Genomic DNA, 23,303 nt, shown 5'->3' on the forward strand with positions numbered 1-23,303 from the left:
CGTCAGTACTTGGCCCGGGCCAGGGAAGCGAATGATCCAACTAGCACACCAAATGCAGTGATGAATCCTGGTCACATGCCACCCTCATCTGCTAAGAATGGCCAACTGTACTTATACGTAATCCCCTTTTCTTTTCTAGGTTTCAGCCAAAAACCTTACAGCTGTAATTGCAGCAGCTGTTTCTATTTGCTGTGAGTCGATATGGAAACATTCCCAGCCTAGGGGGCAGTATACAGGCTTGACTGACTGCAAACGAATAATTGCTATTTGAGCATCCTAGAGGGAGTGCAGGAAGCTGTTAACCATGCTCTCCAGCTGTTCTGAAGCCAGTTTGGAAGCTCGCATTAAGGACAGACATTCCTGCAGGTACACACATACCCCTTAGTTAGGAGTTGGAAGCTCTTGACTAATCAGCAGTGAATTTTCTTGCCAGGGTTACAAAACTAGCAGCCAAGTTGAGCAGCAGTTGGATCAGGGGTGGGCAAACTACAGCCCGTGGGCCAGATCTGGCCCGCCAGCCATTTTAATCAGGCCCTTGAGTTCCCTCTGCGGAGCACGGTCTGGGGCTTGCCCTGCTCCAGTGCTCCAGCTGGGGAGCTGAGTCAGGGGTCGCTTCACGTGGCTCCCGGAAGCAGTGGCATGGCCCCCCTCCGACTCCTACATGTACAGGCAGCCAGGGCGCTCCCCTCTGCACATGGTCCCCACCCCAAGCACCCCCCACCTCCCATTGGCCAGAAACTATGGCCAATGGGAGCTGCAGGGGCGGTGCCTGTGGACTGAGCAGCATGCAGAGCTGCCTGGCCGCGCAGGAGCCGGAGAAGGGACATGCCGCTGCTTCTTGGAGCTGCTTGAGGTAAACACCTCCCAGAGCTGCACCCCTGAGCCTCACCCCGTGCCCCAACCCCCTGCCCCAGCCGTGAGCCCCCTCCTGCCCTCTGAACCCCTCGGTCCCAGCCCAAAGCACCCTCCTACACCCCAAACTTCTCATCCCCAGCTGGAGCCCTCACCCCCCGCCCCTGCACCCTACCCCACCCCGCAGCCCCCTCCTGCAACCTGAACTCCTCCTTTCTGGCTCTACCCCAGAGCCCGCACCCCCAACCAGAGCCTGCACCCCCTCCCACACCCAAACCCCAATTTTGTGAGCATTCATGGCCCGCCGTACAATTTCTATTCCCAGATGTGGCCCTCGGGCCAAAAAGTTTGCCCAGCCCTGCAGGGAGAAGACAGCACTGACAGGTGTAACCCAGACTGCATGTGTGAATTGGTTCACAATATGGTTTCCTGTGGTTTTACAGGTTAGCTGGACCTCATTGGTCTGCAGCATTTCTGTGTTAAGGTTCTGCAAAGTCCTTAGATCCAAGAAGGAGAAGAAGCAACAGGGGATGGATCACTTGATGATTTCATGTTCTGTTCATTCCCTCTGGGGCACCTGGCACTGGCGGAAGACAGGATACTGGACTAGATGGACCCTTGGTCTGACCCGGTAGGGCCATTTTTATGTTCTATGTGTTAAGTAATTTTTTTTAATATAACAATGAGTTACAGTTAAGGGGATAGGGAAGTTTGGTACTTGCTGCCTTATTCTTGTTATTAGAAGATGCAAGCTTAGAAGTAAGTGAGTAGGGCAGTTGTATTTGTGAGACTATATAGAGGGCAGGGGAGGGTTGGAGGAGTTCATTTTTAGAATTTAGATGGAAAATATCAATACTGATTTTAAAGCTTTTTTATTTGTATCAATTTAAATGTTCACAATTGTGCAAAATTATGGGTTGTAAGGATTTGTTTTATTTTTATCTATTTTAAGCATTCACAGTTGCAGAAGCTTATGGGGCAAGGGGGTCAGACAATTATTTAATGATAGAGGAGGTTGAGATTCAAAGAGTTCAAGCTTTATATCTGTTCAAACACAAATTGTCAAATATACACAGTAAATAGCCTTAAAATCAATCTCTCATACTTTCTCAAGCAGCATTTTTACCGATCTGTAAATTTCTATCATCGGTGGGAACATTTTGTCACTGATGTGTGTGTGTTTGGTGAAATTGTTGTTTACTGACATTTATGGCTGATTCTTCCATGTCTCTCTCTATAGGCGCACCAGAAAAGCACCAGTCAGTCATATTTACACACTGGGTATTCCAATCTCGTTACTGAGGACTTGTCTTCACACACAGTGCTTCAACTGCACAACTGGAGCTTAGTGAAGATGTTACTATGCCAACAAGAGAGTTTCTCCCGTCAGCATCGCTAATCCACCTACCCAAGAGGCGTTAGCTATGTTGATTGGAGAAGTCCTTCCATCGACATAGTGCTGTCTGCATTGGGGGGTTCATAGAATCCTAGACTTTAAGGTCAGAAGGGACCATTATGATCGTCTAGTCTGACCTCCTGCACAATGCAGGCCACAGAATCTCACTCACCCGCTCCTGTAACAAACCCCTGACCTACGTCTGAACTATTGAAGTCCTCAAATCATGGTTTAAAGACTTCAAGGAGCAGAGAATCCTCCAGCAAGTGACCCGTGCCCCATGCTACAGAGAAAGGTGAAAAACCTCCAGGGCCTCTGCCAATCTGCCCTGGAGGAAAATTCCTTCCCGACCCCAAATATGGCGATCTGCTAAACCCTGAGCATGTGGGCAAGACTCACCAGCCAGACACCAAGGAAAGAATTCTCTGTAGTAACTCAGATCCCATCCATCTAATATCACATCACAGGCCATTGGGCCTATTTACCGCTTATAGTCAAAGATCAATTAATTGCCAAAATTAGGCTATCCCATCATACCATCCCCTCCCTAAATTTATCAAACTTAGTCCTGAAGCCAGATATGTCTTTTGCCCCACTGCTCCCCTTGGAAGGCTGCTCCAGAACTTCACTCCTCTGATGGTTAGAAACCTTTGTGTAATTTCAAGTCTAAACTTCCTGATGGCCAGTTTATGTCCATTTGTTCTTGTGTCCATATTGGTACAGAGCTTAAATAATTCCTCTCCCTCTCCGGTATTTATCCCTCTGATATATTTATAGAGAGCAATCATATCTCCCCTCAGCCTTCTTTTGGTTAGGCTAAACAAGCCAAGCTCTATGAGTCTCCTTTCATAAGACAGGTTTTCCATTCCTCGGATCATCCTAGCAGCCCTTCTCTGTACCTGTTCCAGTTTGAATTCATCCTTCTTAAACATGGGAGACCAGAACTGCACACAGTATTCCAGATGAGGTCTCACCAGTGCCTCGTATAACGGTACTAACACCTCCTTATCTCTGCTGGAAATACCTCTCCTGATGCATCCCAAGACCGCATTAGCTTTTTTCATGGCCATATCACATTGGCGGCTCATAATTATTATGAGCTAATAATTCCTCATGTGGAACTGTATCAAATGCCTTACTGAAATCGAGGTAAATTAGATACACTGCATTTCCTTTGTCTAAAAAAATCTGTTACCTTCTCAAAGAAGGAGATCAGGTTGGTTTGGCATGATCTACCTTTTGTAAAACCATGTTGTATTTTGTCCCAATTACCATTGACCTCAATGTCCCTAACTACTTTCTCCTTCAAAAATTTTTCCAAGACCTTACATACTAGAGATGTCAAACTAACAGGCCTGTAGTTACCCGGCTCACTTTTTTTTCCTTTCTTAAAAATAGGAACTATGTTAGCAATTCTCCAGTCATACAGTACAACCCCTGAGTTTACAGATTCATTAAAAATTCTTGCTAATGGGCTTGCAATTTCATGTGCCAATTCCTTTAATATTCTTGGATGAAGATTATCTGGGCCCCCAGTTTAGTCCCATTAAGCTGTTTGAGTTTGGCTTCTACCTCAGATGTGGTAGTATCTACCTCCATATCCTGATTCCCATTTATCATCCTACCATTATCCCTAAGCTCCTCATTAAAGACTGAGGCAAAATATTTATTTAGATATTGGGCCATGCCTAGATTATCCTTAACCTCCACTCCATCCTCAGTGTTTAGCAGTCCCACTTCTTCTTTCTTCGTTTTCTTCTTATTTATATGGCTATAAAACCTTTTACTATTGGTTTTAATTCCCTTTGCAAGGTCCAACTCTACATGGCTTTTGGCCTTTCTCACTTTATCCCTACATGTTCTGACCTTGCACTTTTCACTATTAAATTTCATCCTATTACTATTACTCCAATTTACAAGGTAGCTTTCCTTGCTGATCCCTCCCATCTTCCACTCCTTGTCGGCTTTCTGCTTTTTCTTAATCAGAAGGTCGGTGTAACTACCCCTTACTCAAAGGTCAGTGAACTACCCCTGAGCAACATAATTACTGACATATGTTTATAGTATAGACCTGGCCCAGCAAACTAAGCACAGTCTGGCAAGACAGCAACTGATTTAAAACCACTCATGTACTTTGACAACAATGAGCTGTTATCTTAACCCAGCCAGAAATGGGACACTTTGTAAAAAAAAAAAAAAAAAAAAAAAGTGAAACACTAACTGCAATATACTGCTCTCAAGCCACGCATAAAACTCCCAACAGCAATTGTGCATGCAGATTGAGAATGCCATATGGGCCTAAAGCTGTTAATATCTAACTTGTCACTATTAAGATGACCACCAAAGGATAGAAATGTTGCATACCTCTTGAATAGATCTACATACTGCAGGCTAATTGAGCAGAAGTGAAAAACTCAGACATCACCCTGAACACCATAAATTAACAAAAAGAAAATGAGTACTTGTGGCACCTTAGAGACTAACCAATTTATTTGAGCATAAGCTTTCGTGAGCTGCAGCTCACTTCATCGGATGCATTCCAATGAAGTGAGCTGCAGCTCACGAAAGCTTATGCTCAAATAAATTGGTTAGTCTCTAAGGTGCCACAAGTACTCATTTTCTTTTTGCGAATACAGACTAACACGGCTGCTACTCTGAAACCTGTCATAAATTAACAGTGTGGGTACAATAAAGGATATTACCTTACCTATCTTGTCTCTCTAATACCCTGGAACCAACTCTGTAAAACGTAACTTAACAATGGCAAGCTTACTCTGATAACATGGAGAGCAATGAAAAACTCTTACATTTTGAGCTATAGGAAGAGTGTGATGTTTTGCATTTGTCTACCACAGTTGATATATCAACAGAGAACAGGAAGCAAAATATTTGTTTGGCAATCTCTCAATTTCTTGCAATAACTGGAAAGCACTTACCTACACATGACAGTAATTAGATGGGTTTAAGAAACAAGACATTGGCTTATTCACAATAAAATCCAAGTCCCAATGATGTGATGGATTTTCAAGTGCCTGGCATTTAAAGCCAAGCCACCACTAGATTAATAATTCAAGAATGAATGAAGCTATCCTTTGTACAGCTTCAACAGTTGATATTCATTTAAACGTGGTCAAAGAACTAGTCTAACAATTTCCTAACATTGGCTCTTTAAACCATGTCTGTTTCTGATATAAATCTCCCCACTGTATTTTCCACTGAATGCATCTGATGAAGTGAGCTGTACCTCACGAAAGCATATGCTCAAATAAATTTGTTAGTCCCTTAGGTGCCACAAGTCCTCCTTTTCCGTTTTTAATGATTGCTTTAGTTTAGCAACCACCCAGTACAGTACTTGATGGATCTAAACTCTAACAATTAATTTTCACTTGCAACAGGAAGGAAGAAATGAAGCCAACAGAAGGATATAAAGACCCAATCCTGTAAATTTCATTCACACAAGCAAACGACATGGGCCTTGTACATTGTGCAGTCATTTACAGTGGTGCAAATTGGAAGTAAAATGCTACCATCCTGGTCTGGTAGCATTTTAGATTTACTTTGCACTCAGTTTGGCCAAAGGATGATTCAAAGACCATTGAAATTAAGTCAATGGGACTCTTTCCATTGAACTTAATGGACTTTGGACCAGTCCCAAAGGCAATGGAGAATCAGGCCCTATAGGAGTACTGTGACTGATTGCATTAGTAAGGATGACAGGAGTAGACCCTGGGATTGCTTTTGAAGTAGTAACTATTGTTATGCTAAAATCAAAAATTAAAAGAGTGATCACTTGTCCCTAATGGCTCTAATCCTTTCCACTTCCACATTAACTTGCCCTTGGGACTAGAAAGCATTTTGCACAATTAAATAAGGCATGTGACAATGAAAGCAATTCCAGTTCAGGTTCATGAAAGCTGGGGCGGGAAGGGGGAAGGGAAGCAGCTTCTTAGCTAACAGTATTAAAATTCCCTCCCAGGTTTAAAAAAAAAAAAAAAAAAGTACTTTTAAACTAACTTATTATCAAATGCAATTTGAATACATAAACCAGGTGTTTTAGTACTTAAGACTTGCTATTTGGTAGTTAGTCTATAAAGTCTCTATAACTGCTCTGACCCAGCGAAGCAGATGCTAAAGCTAAATTTTGGAAGTTAATTATTGCACACTTTCATAAAGCTGAGCAAAATTTAACTGAGTTCTCTCAAGGCGGTTAAACACCTTGTGACCTGACTCCCTGGAACTGAAGTTGTTAGGGAGAGCTACAGTCAATTCACCCTTGCAGAATGGCTTTGTATGTGTGATTTGGTTTCAATATACAGGGCTGATCATGCTACCCACACTCACATGAAGTCCCAGTGAAATCACTGGAAACACACCTAGGAGTACAGGCTATAGAATCCAACCCTGTTGTTCTAAGTCTCAATAGGAGTTCTAAATCCAATTGCTACCAGTGACAATTATGCAACAAAAGGAGAATAGCCCCTTACAGTGAACTTCAAAACAACACAGCAGTGTTTTAAACAGCCCTTAGATCCTCTTTTTATTTACCTCCCTTTAAAACCATCTAATTATTTCAGAGAGTCTTTTCACTGAAGTTCATGAAAGGTACTAATGAGAACACAAGGAAAACAAAACTCCTCTCTCTGCTCAGTACACAGGTACAGTACACAGGTGGGGAGCAGTAGCACAAGCTTTGCAATATTGCAAATGACAGGTTTCAGAGTAACAGCCGTGTTAGTCTGTATTCGCAGAAAGAACAGGAGGACTTGTGGCACCTTAGAGACTAACCAATTTATTTGAGCATAAGCTTTCGTGAGCTACAGCTCATTTCATCGGGTGCATACCGTGGAAACTGCAGAAGACATTTATATATACACACACACACACACCCCAATATATATATATATATATATATAAAGTCTTCTGCAGTTTCCACGGTATGCATCCGATGAAGTGAGCTGTAGCTCACGAAAGCTTATGCTCAAATAAATTGGTTAGTCTCTAAGGTGCCACAAGTCCTCCTTTAATATTGCAAATGTGTCTCAACCCTGACCTCATGGGGCCACTGCTTGGAGTGAGAGGAACAGTTCAGATTCCATGCCAGCAGAGTCCTCTGCCTCTCTGAGGCTGCTAACAGGGGGTGAATTTTTGATTGCGGTTTCTGTGATGTGGATACCAGAATTAGAGGGAGACCCGGACTTTCATTTCACAAACACAAGCATCGGCCACTGCCATCTTAGGAGGCATCTAAACCAGCCACCTATAGATGGAAGAGGCTATACTCCATTACTAACCCCCGATCCATCCATCCATCCATCCACCCCAGATTTCAAGAAACATGCACACTTTTTTTACTGTAATTTTTGAAGATTTCCCTTTGGATCTCCCGCAGCCCACTGAGAAATCACATGCATGGTGACAGGATAGTAGCTGTATTTACAGTCGCAGTCTAGAAAATACGGTGTTTTCTGTATTTGGATTAAGCAAACTAAAAAATCCTACCTTATTCAAATGATGGGCATTCACTGAACTGTCATAGAAGACAAACTCAGATCTTTCCCTTTTAATAACATCAAGGCAAATTCTCTGTTACACCGCAGTGTAAATCTGGAGTTACTGTAGTCAGTGGATTTATTCCAGATTTACACCAATGTAACCAAGAGCAGAATTTAGTTTTGGTGATGGAAGTTTGTTATGCTGCTAGGATGACAGCCGGAGATGGAGAAGTGAAATGAGGGGGGAGGTAAGGGGCTTGCTTGGTAGCATATTCTGACAATCAAGCCTAAAGGCAGAATTAATGTTAACTCCACAGGATGTTAACTCCACTTCCATGACTATGGACCCAGAGAATTGTAAATTGCTACAGTAGGATATAGAAAACAGCATTTATAGACTGGGGGGTGGGAGTGAAGAACAAAAATGAAACGGGAAATGAATGATCAAACCCAAATAAGAATCCAATGAAAAATAACATATTCCACGTTCGTTCATACATACGAGACAAAAATGATAATTGTCTGATTACTACTTGCACGGCAAACCAAAGAAAGTTCAAATACAAGTCAGTCTGAGCTTGCTTAGCAGTGTATAGAGCTAAATTAGATCTAACGTCTTTAACGGCAAAAGGATTCACTAAAACTGTACAGATTTAACTTATAGCGTATGTGCAGACAGAAGTGTCATACAGCAAAACCATATAATACAGAACACCATTCACAGGCATGTTAAAGCCGGGCGGAGGACGGAAATCCCATTTCACAAAGGATTTGGAGATTTCAGCATTTGTCTTTATTCCGATTAGGAACAAAACCAGAAACTTTCTAAATTCTCCACAAAATTCTGAAAAAAAACCTTTGTTTCGATTTCACCTTTTTTATAACACGTGCAAGGATTTTGAAACAAAAAGTCGTTTCAGACTGAAATATCGAACTGTGCCGTTTATTGAGATGTCTGGGTACAGGACTAAGACCTCACGGCCCAAGTTCATCTCCTTGTTAATGGGCGTGGCTAATTTTGCCCCACTCGGATCTTTTCAGTCTCTGCACCTGGGTATTTTGCTGGGTGGCAAGACCAAGCAGTACAATATTCTGACCATCAGAAACATCCAACCCAGAAGCATCTGCCTCTGAGGACAGTTGCCCTGCTGGTCCTGAATCCTGGGTTTTCTTCTTGAAACATATCAAGCATGTTAACAGCTCAAAGCACAACAACATTTAATACCACTCCTGCAAACGTTACACCTTCCCGTCTACGACGCTTGATTCCCGTGCTATGAATTCTTACGCACTCAAGTGGATTCCTGCAGGCAGTGGGCTAACTGCCAGCTAAACGGGAGGTGTGGGGGGGGGCATATAGACCTTCACAATTACCACAAGTCCCCCCCACCCCTTCCACCCCAGACAGGGCAAATTTGCTGACATCCCTCTCCCCAACAAAAAGGGTCTACACCACATCCCTCCCCTCTATCATTCCCCTTTCCAAATGTCTTGTATCTTCCCTCAAGCCCCTCCCCAAGGCTCCCGAAAGCCCACATCCCTTCCAAAGACCCTTGTGCCTCTATCCCAATCAGCTCCCCTCCTCTCCAAGCTGTGCCCCCCTCCTCTCCTCACCAGAGCCCCAGGTCTGAGTCACCTCCCCCACTTCTCCTCTCTCCTACTGGAACCTCGTTCATGGGAGGGGGAGGTGGACTGGGCTCAATCTTTCCTGGGGAGTCAGCTCAGGCCCCTCGCCTGGGCCGGCTCAGCACTCAGAGCCAGTGGGCAGGCAAAGGAGGGAGCTCAGCCCAGCTGGCTCCTGAGAGCAGCCTGGTGCCCGCCCAGCCGGGGGACAGAGCAGTGCCCAGTGGGCCCAGCTCCCTCCTCCCAGCCCAACCCGACCCACCAGCAGAGACGCAATTGCTGAGCTGCACTCTGATGCAGCCTCCGGCTGTTCCCTCAGCTGCTTCCCTCCCCTCCAGAAACTGTCCCCACCTGCCCAGTAAAATTAAGCTGCGCAGGTGCCATTCTACTATTCCACGACCCCCCCCTTCGTTCCCCCTCACTTGGGCCTGCTATTAACCAACTGGTTCCTTTGCATTTCCACTGGGAAGGGAAGGGCCCATCCTCCCCGAATTTCTCCTCTTCCTGATGCCTCTGCCCTGATACAGGCACCTTTTCCTGCCCTTCCTGCCGGGTTCAAGTTCTGCCGGGCTGCCCGTCCGGGTCTTGCTCTGCTGAGCTGTCATTCCAATCTCGAGCCACAAGGAGGCAGCGGTGGGTGGGCTGAGCAGAGAAGAAGCCATGTGCCTGCTCAGGGACACAGAGGGCTGCTTGCAGTAGTAACGGGGCTCCAGCAATCTAGGCCCCCAGGGGCCCAGCGTCTGTCTGAGAGCGGGGCAGCAGGAGGTTGCAATCAGCAGGCAGCAGGGGAATGGAGAGCGTCTGGGATTATAGGGGCACTCCTGCCAAAACTCATGAGTCAGGCCCTACACAGTCATGGGGTTGGCTTAAAAATAATAAAGGTTGGAGTCTTTTTATAGACCTCCCAACAGTCCCGAGTTTCTCGGGACTGTCCCTCTTTTACCCCCATGTGGCCCTTGTCACAGTTGAAGCTGGGAACGTTTCCGGCATTCAGGCCACCTGGGCGGGGGCATTGTGAAAAGGGGGCAGGTTGGGCCAGACCCCCATTTGAGAGGGCTCCCAAACCCAGTGGTATTGCAACCTGGTGCATAGGGTCACGGCACCACTCAGGTTTGGTTCAGCTGCCCCTCTTTTTCTGCCTGTGGAGAGGCAGCTGGGCCAAATTTGAATGACACTGCGCCCTGCTTTAGCCACTAGAACCATTGGGAGGTATGTTTTTATTTGCCTTCTGGGTTCACGTCAGGCTTTTCTTCACAGCCACAAGGGCCAGAAGCTAACTTCTGTAAGAAAGGAAAGCTGAGATTGCCACCTAGTCACAGGACTCCAGGAGCTGGGGCTTTAAAACACACAGCCAATATTGTGAGACTCACAACAATACTGCAAGCTAGAAACACAGAAGCAGAGATAGGAATGATTCCTCAGGGATGAGTGGGGTTGAGAGGGATGAGTAAGGTTGGGATGAGGAAAGATCCTGTGGGAAGAGACACAATCCTGAGATATGGAGGCAGGGGTAGGGGATCCCAGGAAAGGGGAGATTTGGACTTTAACAAGTCACATATAATCTCATTACCCTGAATCAGGTGTCCATTTAAAGATCTTTCATTGGCATACGAGACTAATTTTCTCTTTCACACACACACCTTTTGTGTGTATTGGGTGGCTAGCCGCAGCCTGAGGCACATCCTAAAGTTGAACACACCCCATCATAAAAATCTTACAATCAAATATTGTGACCCCAGTTTCCCATCGCACAAACACCGGTTTACAGTCTCTCCTGCACAAAGGAAACGGAAGATCCTCTACCCTCTCCTATGACAAGGCCCCCACCTAGTCATCCCTCAGTCTGAGCCTCTCACCTATGGAACCCCAGCCTCCCTATAAGCTTGTGAGGAAATATGGGCTTTGCAGCAGGCCCATAAACTTTAGAAATCCAGGCTCCAGCAGACTCAGGAGGGGCAGTCACAGGCCCATGGGAATGGCCTGACTGTAGCTACTCCTGCCCATATCAAGGGAGCGCCACCAGTAATCTCAGGGAGAGAGATTACAACAGAATGGATGATGGGAATGGAGGGTGCTCGGCACATTACAGGTGCTCGGCATCATCTAGGATCAGGTCCAAAATTAACCCAGGCTTAATTGTAACAGCGATCTGGTAGTGGAGGCCAGAGTACAAATGGCCCCAGGATGCTACGTGACTCTCCAGTGTTATGTTCAGCAGGACAGACCGTTAAAAGCTACTTTGAAAGTGTAATGTATTACAAATTACTCATGAATGTATCTGAGAATCGGTGACATGTTACTGATTATTTCAGTGTCCTGTGTGTCAGCTGCACAGCGAGTCATATTTTGCACCATGACTCTTGTGGCATCATCAAAAAAGGACACATTTTTCAAGGAAAAAAAAGAATCCACATAATATTAGGTCTACACAGTAATAGGTTACTTCTATGGACTAGGGTATAGAACCACTTATGGTGTAAACTGATTGAATCCAATAGAGCTATGCGATATCAATGTGATAACCGTACATTCAACAGCCTTCACCTTTGGGAACTGCAGGCATTCATCGGGCCAGAAGTCTGGGAAGCGTCAGTGTCCTATGAGATAATGACGACACTCGCCATGACTGCAGCAAAAGCTGCCTCTCTATTGAAGAGATGAGCAAATAATTCACAGTTACTTCGCATTTCACCTTTTTCAAATGAGAAGTTCTCAGATGCTAGAGCTAGCGAAGGTCTTCGGAACGTTTTTGTTTGTTTTTTGGTGCTCTGGGAGTTAGCTATCCAAGTCGAGTGGTGACGTTTCTGTTTGCTGAATCACTGTAGCTAAACAGCCAAGCAGGAATTTAGAAGGTTAAGTCGAAATACGCAGGTCAGAATTTGGGACTTCGCATTTGTGACACTTTTGCGTTCGCTTTCAGGAGGTGCTAGAACATTCTACGCTCGAGAGCGGCTCCTAAGGAGCGTTGGTGCAAGTAAAGCTTGGGGACTTGTAGGGTTGTGGAAACTGAGCAGAAAAGGTTGCAACATAACAGTATTTCCTCTCCTCCTCTTATCAGTCCGTGTCTGCAGGGGGCTTTGCTGGAGCAAGTTCTGCCTGTTCTCCCACAGCCCAGGGCTCCTCTGTCCTGCACTAACCTGAGAACTGCTCTCATTTCTTACCACCATAATACAAATAGCAGGACGGCCTTTTCCTGGCTCTCTTTCAAGATGGGGAGGACTCTGATCATCTTCTTATCAGTGTCACACCAATGAGGTGAGTGTCGCTGTTTCATCGGAGAGTTTTGCCCTGGTGGATGCTTCTGCTTTAACAAATGTCATTACAGGGCTAGCCCTCAACATGACTTGCGACTGCCATCCAAAACCCAGTGCAGCTATTTCCCAATCTCCAGGCAAATGAGTGGGAGGGGCCTATTATCCTAGCAATGAAAGTGGGGTCAGCAGCCAGTGCTCACATTTGATCCTTGTTCCTACAAATGAGAAAAAGCTTCTTATCTATTTCAGCCACAGCCTGAGTCTGTTATGCCAAACTGAAGGAAAAACGAGGTGTAGCTGGGAGAGTCTGTGCTAAAGATTTTTTGGGTTTTTTTAAAAGTGAAGCTGGAAAGAAAACAGAAAAAGCATAATGAAAGGTCAGGTGGTAAGAGGATAGATATCAGAACACAATTGGGATGCGAAGGAGGAAAGAACAGAAACAGCTAATTCAAAATATAACTTTTGCAAGGGGTTTGTAGTAAAAGCTGTAAGAAATGGACAAATCGGGACTAAATAATAAGCAAGAACAATATGGAGAAAACAAAACACAGCAGATAGGTAGAATTATAACAGAAAGCTCCAGACAAGCTGTAAAGCATGAATGGATAATACTAGCAAAAGATCAGAAATAAATTAACCAAAACTGACCAAAAACACACCTCAGGAGAGATATAAGAGAGAGAAGGAAAGAAAGGTAAGCAGCAAAAAACAGATAAAGATGAAAAGAAAACACCGGAGAGAAATAAGGAACCCTACAGCACAGAAGGGGTTGGCTTCCTATCCCTCACTTTCTGAAAGCAACAAATCATATGGGTTGTTTGAGCATTGGCCTGCTAAACCCAGGGTTGTGAGCTCAATCCTTGAGGGGGCCATTTAGGGACCTGGGGCAAAAAATTGGGGATTGGTCAGGGGTTGGACTAGATGGCCTCCTGAGGTCCCTTCCAAGCCTGATATTCTATGAAATTAAAAATTTCAATAGAGGCAGTAGGCTGGATGGGGAAAGCCACAGATATAAGCACAACTAATTAGTTTGTGTGATGTGTACAAGCATACAGGTGTGTTTGGAAAAAAATGAATATGTTAGAAGTCACGTTCATCCAACCCCCTCTGGGAATGGAATGAGAGATGAACCAAACTGGTTTATTTATATACTGACCGTGAAGTAATACCCATAGCTGGACTAAATCAAGACTGGATGTTTTTCTAAACAATATGCTCTTGTTCAATCAGAAGTTGTGGACTTGATGCAGAAATTATGGGTAAGATTTCCCGGCCTGTGTCATGGACTAGATAGTCGTAGTGTGCTCCCCTCTGACCACGAAATCTATGAATCTACAGAACTTCTTTGCCTTAGGACCTGCGAGTGTACACTGGTGAGCATACAGTTATCATCAAGTCCATTGGGTGATCTCTCAAGTGATTATAATACTGATTCTCATTCCTTTCGACAGCAGCGGCAGACCCTCCCTCCATTGAACTCAGGAAGCTCAGCTCTCCGCCTTCAGTGGGCAGTCTCCTCTTTTAATTAAAATGACCTTTTTTTAAACTCTCAATCTCCACCTCGCTAATCGGGACCTAGGGGAGAGTTTTGTGGGAACACTCTGCTGGCGTGAAGCAGGGAGAGCGAGCAGGGCTACCACGGGCAGCATGTCTAAGCAGCGCCCCCTAGTGGTATTTAAAATCCACCCTGGCCAGTCTTCATTTTTTAAATGCTGTTCAAGCAAGTCTAGCTAGTTAGTTATTGTGCCAGAGCCTAGGGGGGTATAAATCAGTGGAGGAATCACCTCAGCAGGTCACCCCATGTTCAAGAAAGATGCATTTAAACTGGAACAGGCACAGCGAACAGCCTGTAGAATGATCAGGGGAATGGCGGGCCTAATCTTAGGAGAGGAAAGTGGAAGAACTTGGCTTGTTTAGCAAAATAAAATAAATAAATAAATATCAGAGAGGATAGGATTGCTCTCTATAAATACATGGGGGTGGGGAGAGGGAAGAGGGTAAATACCAGGGAGGGTGAAGGGCTACTTAAGCTAAAGGACAGCTTGGCACAAGAAAAAATGGATATAAGTGGGCCATGAACAAATTCAGGACGGAAATCAGAAGAAGGTTTCTAACCATCAGAGGAGCGAGGTTCTGGACCAGCCTCCCAATAGGAGTTTTGGGGGCAACCAACTTTATTAGTTTTAATAGAGAGCTGGACAAAAATATATGAGTGCGACTGTAAGACAGGGTTGCTTAGGAGGATGGTAGGAGGCAGCCCTGGGGCTCACTTGCAGTTTATGTCTTATGCTCTGAAAGCTCATGCTTCAGGGTTTCAGCCAGTCACCTGCAGGGGTCAGGAAGGGATGTTTTCCCCTAGTGTACGGGTTTTTAACTCCTTCCTCTCAAGCATCAGGAATGGCCTCAGAGGGAGATGACACATTGGGTGGGATGGGCTCTGAGCTGGCACCAAGCATTCTCTCTCTCAGGGGCTTGGCTGGTTGGTCCTTGCTCAGACGCTCAAGAGTCTCATTGATCAACAAATGTGGGTCAGGAAGGCATTTTTCCCCAGGTCAACTTGGCAGTGACTTTGGGGGCTTCTCACCTTCCCCTGCAGTGTCACTCGCCAGGATTATCTGGGTAGATCTCATTTAACCATTTCCCTGATATTGTGGGTGCGTTGGACACTGGTGCCTCCTATTCTCTGGCACAGAAAAGTCTAGTCTCCTGAAAGCTGTGATACTTCGGTCTCACTCTGGCTTTGGGGTTTAGCGTGCATGTGCTGGGAGGTGTTGCTGGCCTGTGATATACAGGAGGTCAGACTAGATCACCTTAAACTCTGGGACTCTATTGTGATGGCCGAAGGAAGGGAAGGGTTAGTGAGGATACAAAGTCCTCCTCTTAACTCCCGATCTACTCTGGCAGGAAGCAAGACACAGAGAGAAGGATATGGGACAGGCCAACAGTGAAAGAACAAGGAGAAGCTGCTATTAACAGCGTCATAACCCAGGACCTCAGCATAACTACAACAGCTCGCTACACTGAACAACAGCAAAGCCTGGGCAATAGTTTATTATAACACACATCATTAGTCCAGTAACCTGTATGGCAGAAAAGCTGTGTCGTGGTCACGAGAGCCTATACTGCATTTATCTAAAAAGCATAAAACGCAGCTACTGTATAAGAAACTGCTAATTAAAATGTAAAAGAACCAAAAGACAAATATGCCTGCATTCCCTAGCTGACCTGATCAAGTGAAAACTAATAAGAGTAATGATAAATGCTTCATGGAGATCGCTGGAAATGAAAGCCCCTACTTTATCCATCAATCATACCTCAGGGGGAAAAACTTTTCGCAGACGCTGACGGATGTCTACAACTACTTCATTATGCTAAGAACACTCTTGGAGCTGGGCTAAGCCAGAGATGGAGGCGGCTCCGGGAGCATACGGCAGGGGCCGTGCAGACATTCTGGGTACAGTGCCCTCAGCTTGCCTGTCGTGCGGAAATTGTTTCCGGGCGCAAGATCCTCTAAAAGAGAGAGATTTAACAAAGCCACAGTCCTGCAAAGGGGTCTGCCCACGCAACGCTCATTGTAGGTTTGGGGTGTACGTCTTTCCTGGGGTTGAATTTCCGCTTTGGGCGGATTTCCGGTTTCCCCATTAACTTGCAGCACAAATGGACTTTTCACATGTTGGCTGCAGCCACAGTATAAATTTAATGTCATCTACAGATCTCAGGTACAATGCAACTGAGCTCATAAATTCTAATGAGATCATTTCCTTTTCCCCCGGCTTATGTGAACGCGGCAGTTTGCCCAAAGTTGGCTCCAAACTGACTCCTAAAGATAAACTTGAGCAATGTTGCTGGGCTTCACATTCTCCCTGAAGCCATCTGAGCTACTCTCTTGCCTCTAGAGGTGATGGCGGTGGAAGAATATGGGTGAGCCAGTGGAGGGAAGTGCATACACCCTGTGCTTTCACTGCTATTTCAATGTCCAGAGTTAACAACACAGCACCTGTCACCAGCACAAGATTCACTTAAAAATTGTTGAACCAGAAATGGGGGACGGGCAGAAACATGCTGCCGATTTTGGGTCCTTTGAACCTTATTATTTGGACAGAGCTTTAACTTATTGGGCTTCTCTTTTTCCAGACCGTGTGGAGCAATAAAGAACAAGCAGCAAAGGAAAAGGGGAAGCACAGCAGATCAGCAGAGGACAGAAAAAGACCTGGATAATTAAGCAGAATAATACAGCTTGATTTCTTGAGAAAGCTAGTGTAGCACGAACACCTGGCCTGAAACTATTAGATGCGTCAGAAGGTTGAACTATTTATGATCACTGCACAAAGGGAAAGACCCTAAATTGTTTTCAGGGCCTTTCCGTCTACCTTTGATTCAATGGGTTCCATGATCTGCTGGTCCGTTCCTCCAAGGGTTACTGGTGAATTGTGCCAGATTCCATGTTTCTTTCCAACTGTTCTGAGTCTCCTGCATCTGATCTCAAAGAAGGGAGCAGAAACAGCTGGAAGAGAGAAACCAGAGTGGCATAGTCCAGCAGCAACCCTTGGAAGAACAAACAATAAAAGCCTTGTGAGATGTACCATTATCCCCCCCAACGTGTGTACACGTGTGTGTACCACCATGCTTCCATTACCATGAAATCTATCTTGGTCTTTGATCAGTGCCTTGGGACATCTCCTTGAATCACTATGTCACATACCAGGTCTAACTATATCGACTTACATTTGAATTGCAAAACCACTGCCTACATCCTCCCTCCCTCAATGATCCACAAGTGTAAAACACAGTGTAAATTCTGTAGAGCACTAATACAATACAAACGCATCACAAAACAGTCCAAAGCAGATTTTCACTGTGTACACGCTAACGCATACAAGCGGCCAGATTCTGCGGCTCTTACTCACATCAAATCATACCTTTACTCCATGAGTAACCCCACCTACTTGAAGAGTAACCATACCACTCAGCCTGAGAATGGTTGGCAAATTCATGCCCACAATGTTTAGGTTGCAATATACCACACAAGAGGCATCTGTAGATTTAGTATGCCAAGGAGTGGCGCCCGAACATGGGGAGAAAACAGGAGACCCAAGAAGAAATTAATTAGTGAGAACATTAAGTAACCTCTGCCAAGGAAGAGGAATGGTTGGGAGAAGAGACTAGTCACTGCATTTTGGACCAATTCAGGTAAGGAGAGATGGGGCCTAGAAAGACCATGATGGATTTCCGGTTTCCCCATTAACCTGCAGCACAAATGGACTTTTCACATGGAAGGAATTTTTGCAAGCAAGATGACGCAAGTTGAAAGCACAAATGAGTTTCAGCTGAAGTGCAGGAAAAATTGTGTATTTTGGAGCTTATGGTTAGGAGGGAAGAAAAGTATGGTGGTACAGACACAGAAGCTGTTTAAGGCACAAGAGCTCAGAGATGACTACTTTACCTCACAGTAGGCACGATTGGGATCAACGGTGGCAATGGAAGTGGTAGAATTTGGCCTTAAGGTTGACCTTCTGAAGTTAGAAGTCAAAGACAAGATGTACCTCACCTGAACAATAGCAGCAAATGATCCCCAAAGCAAAGAGCACCACACCTAGATATTCACAACAGCCCCTTCGCTGCACGTCCACAATTACTTCTAGCCCAAACAGTGCCAACGTCCTCTCGCATATCACGGTAAATGGTTTATAATTCAGCAATGCAGAACCATGGAAGTGACTGTATGGGGAGTAGTCAAAGGAATACCTGAAGTATCACAAGTGTGCCTTTCCCCTGGTGAGTCTTTTTGCGGTGCAGTGTGTCTGTAGACCACATGTGGCTTATTGTGCTCTTCTTCATACTCTTGTCCATCAGGTGACAGCAGCGGCTCTACAAAATAGTCCCCATCGTGAGACCTGAATGTGCCTAGCTGGGAGCGAAGAGAGAGACAGGTGGTCAGCTTCCAGTGGGAGCATGCTAGAGACTAGGCCTACATAATTACCATATAAAACGGACATGGTAACATGCAGAAGTTTCTAGGGCATTTACACTTTCTAACCATGTTCAGATTGGCAAGCAACCCCTACACCTGCGGTGGCTGAAAGCTAGGGGCCCAATTCTGTTACACTGAGTAGCACTTTACGCTGTACACTTTATTCCCATTAAAACCTGGGAGATTAGTAACTTACACCACGAATACCCACCAGGAGTAGAATTCAGCCCTGTGTGAAGAGAGGACACATATTAGATCCAGTTCTTCCTTGAGAGATGTTTGCAAAATTACTCCTGATCTCAATGGGAGATGCTGGAGTGCATCTTCGGGCAGAGGTGGGCCCTATTATGTTCTGCCCTCTCTGTTTCTCATACATAAAATTTGCCAAGAACAACTCTGAGCAGAGACAAGCTGAGTGTGGCATCCAGTAGCTTGGAGGAACTCACCTGGTGAAGATACTGCCCATGAGAGGATATCAAAGCTTCTAGCCCACATGACTGTGGAGCAGGCCATGGGGAATGCCACTCCCAGGCAAAAGTACACCATCGGACAAAAAGGTAGAACCGTAGAACCACAAAGTTAGAAGGGACCACCAGGGTCAGCTAGTCTGACCTCCTGCCAAGAGGCAGGTAGTACAAGCGAACGGAGCACAATCCCAGTTCTGAGCATCAGCTGCCGGCCACGCAAGACACACGCACCCTGGCCTTCCGCAAAGCGCATCCATCTGCCTCTCCCGGGAGAGGTATGCTAGCGGCAGCCGGTCCGCGACCAAAAGGGGGAAGGCAGCAGCTGCACCCCATTCTCCCTGGGGAACCCCTTTAACCGGGAAGGCTGTTGGTGGAGGCTGCCCAGGAGATGGAAGGTATCAACACAGTGCCCAAGGGCTCTGGACTAACTCCCGCCCTGGCCAGTCTCCCACGGGTCACCCCGCCCCAGCAAAGACGGATCAGGATCATCCTTGGACAGGGCTCCCTACTCATGGCTAAGCTCCCCCACCCAGGCAAGCTGAGGGCACCCAGAATGCCTACACGGCTCCTGCCCTATGCTCCTGGAGCCGCCTCCATCCCTGGCTTAGCCCAGCTCCCAGGGAATGAGCCCCAGCTCAGGGGAAAGCAGCCAGACAAGCCCTCCTCCCTTGCAAGCTTCCTGCACAGCTGTTTGTGTTGGCGCCTTCTTCCCCCCCCCCAGCGCCTTCCCCAGGCTGGAGCCGGGAGGATGGAGAAGGCGTCTTGCCATCTCCTCCGGCCTCCTTAAATCCCCAGCAGACCTGGCTCGGGGCTGGCCAAGTGCCTTGCACCTCCTTAAGGTCGTCCCCGGGACGGGAGGGAGAGCGAGCGCGTGAGGCGGCCCGCTTGGCTGGTGGGGTTTAGGGGAATTGAATCCCCCCCCCCCATCTCAATCTGGGGAGCGGCTCACAGGCGTGCCGGGGGGAGGGTGCAAACACCCCCAGGCCCCGTGCTGCAGGCAGGGCACTAGCTGCTGCTGCTGGGCTTCCTTGCAGCTCCCGCCCCGGCTCCTTCGCCTCCGCCCACCAAACTCCGCACGGCAACAACCAGGGGACGCTGCCGCGAGCGCACAGCCCCTGGGAAAGTGCAGAACGGGGGGGGGGGGGCGGCTGCAATGGGGCTCCCCGGCAGCAGCGGGCAGCGCAGCTCGGCCGCCCCGGTGAGTATTCTGGATCCCGGCTGCCTGCTCCGGAGGTTTGGGGTTTCTCTTCTTTCCCACTGAATTTGGGGGGAGGGGAGGCAGAGCTTGGCGGACTGGCCCCCGAAGCCCCCTCCCGCACTGGGTGGCAGTTTTGCCAGGACCGGGGACTGAAGGAGTCAGGTGTAGAAAGCAGTGGAAGTTTGGAGACCCCCCCCCCCAACACCTGCAAGCTTTGCCGGGGTTTTGGGGGATGCCGCACCAGGGATCCAGCGCCCGCAGCCCTTCCCTCCACGTCGGGGGCGGACGCGGCTTAATTGCCCCTGGCTGCGAGCCCCCCAGCTCTACTCCTCGCGGACGGCCAGACCTTTGCAACTCCTGCGAGCCAGGCCAGCTCGCCCGTCGGGTGACCGGGCTAGAGAGGCCTGGGTTGCGGGGGTTTCACTCGAGGTGTGATTGCGGGGGGCCCAGAACGGGGGCCTCACCCCGCCCAGACCCCGGGTGGCTTGCTCCACCTTAAATGCTGCTGGCGTCCGGTCAGGAGGCACCGGCTCGTGTTGTGAGCAGCCCCCGGGGTGACCCCACCTCCTTGCTTCCGCTCCTGGCCACCGGCGTGTGAAAAAGTCCCTGCCCCCGGTGACCTTCACAGAAAGCAGGGCAGCCCCTCCCCGAAGCCCCAGGAGAGGCTCCGGGTTCGCATCCCGCTGTCACTCGGGGGCTTTCAGTTACTGCCCTGGCTCCTTTGCAACCGGAGACCCGGCCCCTGGCAGGGGAGAGCCCCTGGCAAGATCGTCCCGGCTTAGAAAGCAGAGGGGAGCGGGGCACGTGACAATCAGTGAGCTCCTGGACACCCCCAAAAAAAAAACTTTCCCTATGGAGCGGAGTTTTACTCCTCTTTAAGCCAGAGAAGCTGTGTGGCAACAGGAGGTAAACCATGGCAAGTTTTTAAAGGCGCAGAGGACTCCGCATCAAGGTGTTTCGTGTAAACACAAACACCTGGGAGATAAGGATTTAAGAGGCCAAGCTCGGACCTGGAAAATCCCTAGACGGAGCGAGGAAGGAAGGTGGAGGGGAAGTCACTCACCATCCCTGAACACAGGCTGATGACTGCAGTGTGCTGGGGCTGGGTATTCACATGTCCTCTATAAAAACAGTGCTTAACGTCGCTGGCCTCCTGGGTGTAAAACTTGGTCTGGTTAACCCCCGGTTCTCCGAGGAGGCTGACCGTGAAAAGTGGCGCAATAAATCCAGAATGGGCCGTGAGGTTGAGTAGAAACTGCTCCCCAAAGGCGGAAAGCCTGTAGTGTGCCGAGGAGGAGAGGGCGTCGGTGGCCCAAGGGTCAGAGTTAATACTTCGTCTCTTTCTTTTGAAGTGTACGTGCGTGGGAAAGGGGGCTCCGAATTCGTTCACACGGGTGGGAGTGACGATCTCGAACTCGCGTAGTTTCTCCAACAGCTGAGCTGCAAAGAGTAACACAGGCATATGCCCTGTAACGACTCGCTCTCTGTCAGGTCAGGCAGGGCATGGCTTTTTAACACACACTTATCCTGGATGAAAGCAACAAGGCCTGACTTTCGGGGGGGGGGGGGTATAGGTAGCCATACTTACAAACCCAATCAATGCATGGCAGGAGCACCTAGAGCCTTTAATCCTAGACCAGGACCCCCACGGAGGTAGGTGCTGTACAAACACACACCGAAAAACAGGACAGTCCCTGCCTCCAGCAGCATCAGAAAGAATCCTCTTCTATAAACCCACCAGGGTCTGCCAGTGCCAATTGCCCAAACCCTGCACCCTTCCTCCGCTTAAAATGGGCTTCTAACTTCAGGCTATTAGGAGCTTCAGAAAGGCTTCAAGAAAAAGAACAAGACCATGTCCAGCTGCTTCGGCACCTCCCCCCCCCCCCCCCGCCAGTGCACCGTGTTTTCACAACCTGAGAAAGGCACACAACTTTGTAAAGTTCTTGTAACTGACGACAAGCAAAGAGAAAATCAATGAAAGCGATACTGCAGGGTCGTAGAACCCCCCCCCCCCATCCCCCTGTTAAAATGAGATCTAAGAAACAGCCCAACGAACTGGAAACTTCCCCTGAATGAGCTCGGGGCGCCCAAAGCATCTTTCTTACCTTGTCTTGGATGCAGCTTCTGCTTCCTCGGTGCTGTGGTGGCTCCTTTGAAGGGGTCCTGCAGAAAGAGTGTTCCTAATCCCAGCGCCCACAGCACTAGCTGCATGGTGGTGCCTTAGCAGAGAGCAGCCTTCCCCCTCCCCCCCCCTTTTAATTCCACCCCCCACCCCCGCCCCGGCTCCTTCTCGGAGGAAGAAAACCTTCCGAGCGCTCCCCCCCCCCCACCCCAACTTCACTTTATTAAAAGTGGGAACCGCTCGCATCCGATTTGTTCACCCTGGGCTCTGCTGTGACCACAACGGCCAGCGGAGAGAAGATCAGCAGCAGCAGGAGGAGGAGGAATAATCGCGCACGGGGGATCGGACACACCAGCATAGTGCAGCGAGAGGGGCTCGGGAAGGAACAGGGAAGAGCCTTTGCACTTTTGGTGGGCTGCTTTTTCCTCTCCCCCCCCCCCCTTTCTAGCCGGTGCCCTCGGAGTTCTTGGGAACCAGCTCAGCAGACCGGAGGGGGGCGGTCTCCGGCAAAGCAAATGCCCAGAGCCCGCCCCTGTGAAAGGAGGGCTCCTCCCTGCTTTCTTCCCATGTCACTTTCTTCCCTTCCAAGGAAGCTTTTGATTCTGGTGTCCCAGGAGAAAAGACCCCTGTCCGATTCAGTACCTAGGCCAGGACTCCTTGCCCTGGGAGGAGGGAGAGAGATTTACAATAAACTCAACGCTGCAGCAAGAATCACACTGTGAACTAAACTCTACCACTGTACTTTGTTCCCTGTGGTGCACTCACCGCCCCCCCTTCTCAACTTAAAGCTGATCAGGAGAATCTAATGATTCCTTAAATCTGATTTGTTCTTCTACACCTAGTTACTTTAGATTTCTGAAAAATAGTTGCAGCTCTGATAGGCTTGTATCAGTTCATCCCTCCATGGATTAATAGTTCCTCTGAAAAA

The 23,303-nt window shown here is 47.7% G+C and overlaps 1 protein-coding gene across 1 annotated transcript in view; it reads right to left on the reverse strand.

The window, feature by feature from the left end:
* The window catches only part of ADAMTS9 (ADAM metallopeptidase with thrombospondin type 1 motif 9), a 131,972-nt gene extending 109,239 nt beyond the window's left edge, over nucleotides 1-22,733 (reverse strand). The window contains exons 1-4 of the mRNA XM_077821691.1: nucleotides 22,635-22,733; nucleotides 22,359-22,416; nucleotides 21,317-21,693; nucleotides 18,363-18,525 (exon numbers count right to left, since the gene is read on the reverse strand). Of these exons, the coding sequence (XP_077677817.1) occupies nucleotides 18,363-18,525; nucleotides 21,317-21,693; nucleotides 22,359-22,416; nucleotides 22,635-22,733 (697 nt within the window). The remainder of the gene's footprint in view (nucleotides 1-18,362; nucleotides 18,526-21,316; nucleotides 21,694-22,358; nucleotides 22,417-22,634) is intronic.
* Between the last annotated feature and the right edge of the window lie 570 nt (nucleotides 22,734-23,303).

Source organism: Eretmochelys imbricata, chromosome 7, assembly GCF_965152235.1.
Source record: "Eretmochelys imbricata isolate rEreImb1 chromosome 7, rEreImb1.hap1, whole genome shotgun sequence".
Classification (NCBI taxonomy): Eukaryota; Metazoa; Chordata; order Testudines; family Cheloniidae; genus Eretmochelys; species Eretmochelys imbricata.